Source organism: Procambarus clarkii, chromosome 4, assembly GCF_040958095.1.
Source record: "Procambarus clarkii isolate CNS0578487 chromosome 4, FALCON_Pclarkii_2.0, whole genome shotgun sequence".
Classification (NCBI taxonomy): Eukaryota; Metazoa; Arthropoda; class Malacostraca; order Decapoda; family Cambaridae; genus Procambarus; species Procambarus clarkii.
Genome location: NC_091153.1, coordinates 47,817,495 through 47,821,583, shown reverse-complemented (window position 1 = coordinate 47,821,583; position 4,089 = coordinate 47,817,495). Strand labels below are relative to the sequence as shown.

At 44.6% G+C, this 4,089-nt stretch overlaps 1 protein-coding gene across 1 annotated transcript; it reads right to left on the bottom strand.

Moving 5' to 3' along the window:
* Nucleotides 1–2,128: 2,128 nt before the first annotated feature.
* LOC138371593 (uncharacterized) lies at nt 2,129–3,706 on the bottom strand. Its single transcript, XM_069336495.1, has one exon. It carries the CDS (start codon nt 3,704–3,706, stop codon nt 2,129–2,131), a length of 1,578 nt encoding a protein of 525 aa, XP_069192596.1.
* Nucleotides 3,707–4,089: the final 383 nt, after the last annotated feature.

Below are 4,089 nucleotides of genomic sequence, written 5' to 3'. Positions count from 1 at the left end.
TGAAGTGTCATGATGAAAGGTGCCATGATCTGAAGTGTCATGATGAAAGGTGCCATGATCTGAAGTGTCATGATGAAAGGTGCCATGATCTGAAGTGCCATGATGAAAGGTGCCATGATCTGAAGTGTCACGATGAAAGGTGCCATGATCTGAAGTGTCATGATGAAAGGTGCCATGATCTGAAGTGTCATGATGAAAGGTGCCATGATCTGAAGTGCCATGATCTGAAGTGCCATGATGAAAGGTGCCATGATCTGAAGTGTCATGATGAAAGGTGCCATGATCTGAAGTGTCATGATGAAAGGTGCCATGATCTGAAGTGTCATGATGAAAGGTGACATGATCTGAAGTGTCATGATGAAAGGAGCCATGATCTGAAGTGTCATGATGAAAGGTGCCATGATCTGAAGTGCCATGATGAAAGGTGCCATGATCTGAAGTGTCATGATGAAAGGTGCCATGATCTGAAGTGTCATGATGAAAGGTGCCATGATCTGAAGTGTCATGATGAAAGGTGCCATGATCTGAAGTGCCATGATGAAAGGTGCCATGATCTGAAGTGTCATGATGAAAGGTGCCATGATCTGAAGTGCCATGATCTGAAGTGCCTTGATGAAAGGTGCCATGATCTGAAGTGTCATGATGAAAGGTGCCATGATCTGAAGTGCCATGATGAAAGGTGCCATGATCTGAAGTGCCATGATGAAAGGTGCCATGATCTGAAGTGCCATGATATGAAGTGCCATGATGAAAGGTGCCATGATCTGAAGTGCCATGATGAAAGGTGCCATGATCTGAAGTGCCATGATGAAAGGTGCCATGATATGAAGTGTCATGATGAAAGGTGCCATGATCTGAAGTGCCATGATGAAAGGTGCCATGATCTGAAGTGTCATGATGAAAGGTGCCATGATCTGAAGTGTCATGATGAAAGGTGCCATGATCTGAAGTGTCATGATGAAAGGTGCCATGATCTGAAGTGCCATGATGAAAGGTGCCATGATCTGAAGTGTCATGATGAAAGGTGCCATGATCTGAAGTGCCATGATCTGAAGTGCCATGATGAAAGGTGCCATGATCTGAAGTGTCATGATGAAAGGTGCCATGATCTGAAGTGTCATGATGAAAGGTGCCATGATCTGAAGTGTCATGATGAAAGGTGCCATGATCTGAAGTGTCATGATGAAAGGTGCCATGATCTGAAGTGTCATGATGAAAGGTGCCATGATCTGAAGTGCCATGATGAAAGGTGCCATGATCTGAAGTGTCATGATGAAAGGTGCCATGATCTGAAGTGTCATGATGAAAGGTGCCATGATCTGAAGTGTCATGATGAAAGGTGCCATGATCTGAAGTGCCATGATGAAAGGTGCCATGATCTGAAGTGTCATGATGAAAGGTGCCATGATCTGAAGTGCATGATGAAAGGTGCCATGATCTGAAGTGTCATGATGAAAGGTGCCATGATCTGAAGTGCCATGATGAAAGGTGCCATGATCTGAAGATGCCATGATATGAAGTGCCATGATGAAAGGTGCCATGATCTGAAGTGTCATGATGAAAGGTGCCATGATCTGAAGTGTCATGATGAAAGGTGCCATGATCTGAAGTGTCATGATGAAAGGTGCCATGATCTGAAGTGTCATGATGAAAGGTGCCATGATCTGAAGTGTCCATGATGAAAGGATGGCCATGATCTGAAGTGTCCATGATGAAAGGTGCCATGATCTGAAGTGTCATGATGAAAGGTGCCATGATCTGAAGTGCCATGATGAAAGGTGCCATGATCTGAAGTGTCATGATGAAAGGTGCCATGATCTGAAGTGCCATGATGAAAGGTGCCATGATCTGAAGTGCCATGATGAAAGGTGCCATGATCTGAAGTGTCCATGATGAAAGGTGCCATGATCTGAAGTGTCATGATGAAAGGTGCCATGATCTGAAGTGTCATGATGAAAGGTGCCATGATCTGAAGTGTCATGATGAAAGGTGCCATGATCTGAAGTGTCATGATGAAAGGTGCCATGATCTGAAGTGCCATGATGAAAGGTGCCATGATCTGAAGTGTCACTGATGAAAGGTGCCATGATCTGAAGTGTCATGATGAAAGGTGCCATGATCTGAAGTGTCATGATGAAGGTGCCATGATCTGAAGTGCCATGATGAAAGGTGCCATGATCTGAAGTGTCATGATGAAAGGTGCCATGATCTGAAGTGTCATGATGAAAGGTGCCATGATCTGAAGTGTCATGATGAAAGGTGACATGATCTGAAGTGTCATGATGAAAGGAGCCATGATCTGAAGTGTCATGATGAAAGGTGCCATGATCTGAAGTGCCATGATGAAAGGTGCCATGATCTGAAGTGTCATGATGAAAGGTGCCATGATCTGAAGTGTCATGATGAAAGGTGCCATGATCTGAAGTGTCATGATGAAAGGTGCCATGATCTGAAGTGCCATGATGAAAGGTGCCATGATCTGAAGTGTCATGATGAAAGGTGCCATGATCTGAAGTGCCATGATCTGAAGTGCCTTGATGAAAGGTGCCATGATCTGAAGTGTCATGATGAAAGGTGCCATGATCTGAAGTGCCATGATGAAAGGTGCCATGATTCTGAAGTGCCATGATGAAAGGTGCCATGATCTGAAGTGCCATGATATGAAGTGCCATGATGAAAGGTGCCATGATCTGAAGTGCCATGATGAAGGTGCCATGATCTGAAGTGCCATGATGAAAGGTGCCATGATATGAAGTGTCATGATGAAAGGTGCCATGATCTGAAGTGCCATGATGAAAGGTGCCATGATCTGAAGTGTCATGATGAAAGGTGCCATGATCTGAAGTGTCATGATGAAAGGTGCCATGATCTGAAGTGTCATGATGAAAGGTGCCATGATCTGAAGTGCCATGATGAAAGGTGCCATGATCTGAAGTGTCATGATGAAAGGTGCCATGATCTGAAGTGCCATGATCTGAAGTGCCATGATGAAAGGTGCCATGATCTGAAGTGTCATGATGAAAGGTGCCATGATCTGAAGTGTCATGATGAAAGGTGCCATGATCTGAAGTGTCATGATGAAAGGTGACATGATCTGAAGTGTCATGATGAAAGGTGCCATGATCTGAAGTGTCATGATGAAAGGTGCCATGATCTGAAGTGCCATGATGAAAGGTGCCATGATCTGAAGTGTCATGATGAAAGGTGCCATGATCTGAAGTGTCATGATGAAAGGTGCCATGATCTGAAGTGTCATGATGAAAGGTGCCATGATCTGAAGTGCCATGATGAAAGGTGCCATGATCTGAAGTGTCATGATGAAAGGTGCCATGATCTGAAGTGCCATGATGAAAGGTGCCATGATCTGAAGTGTCATGATGAAAGGTGCCATGATCTGAAGTGCCATGATGAAAGGTGCCATGATCTGAAGAGCCATGATATGAAGTGCCATGATGAAAGGTGCCATGATCTGAAGTGTCATGATGAAAGGTGCCATGATCTGAAGTGTCATGATGAAAGGTGCCATGATCTGAAGTGTCATGATGAAAGGTGCCATGATCTGAAGTGTCATGATGAAAGGTGCCATGATCTGAAGTGTCATGATGAAAGGTGCCATGATCTGAAGTGTCATGATGAAAGGTGCCATTATCTGAAGTGTCATGATGAAAGGTGCCATTATCTGAAGTGCCATGATGAAAGGTGCCATTATCTGAGCAAATTATAAATATGGCTGGGAACTTTAATAGTAAAAAAAAATTAAAGGAGGCTTGGTCGAGGACCGGGCCGCGGGGACGCTAAGCCCCGAAATCATCTCAACATAACCTATTTCTACCAATCTAGTACAACACTTTGTCCCATGACAAAGAAAAAGACATAGAAAACGGCCCCGGAGCAAAAAGTTCCAAGTAGCACGGGCTATGGCGAGCCCGCAGCAGTATGCCTACTATATTCTTCCTAAGAGCGACAGTTATGAGACTGAGGACCTTCAGGCGCTCCCAGCTGGGAGCAAAAATGCACTCAAGGAGAGGTGGCCGGGCAGGAAAGGAGGCACTAAAGAAGACAGATAAATGAATAGGGCCACACACACAC

What these genes read in the sequence shown, in the direction of transcription:
- LOC138371593 (XM_069336495.1), bottom strand. Translation starts at nt 3,706, where the DNA reads ATGGCACCTTTCATCATGGCACTTCAGATAATGGCACCTTTCATCATG.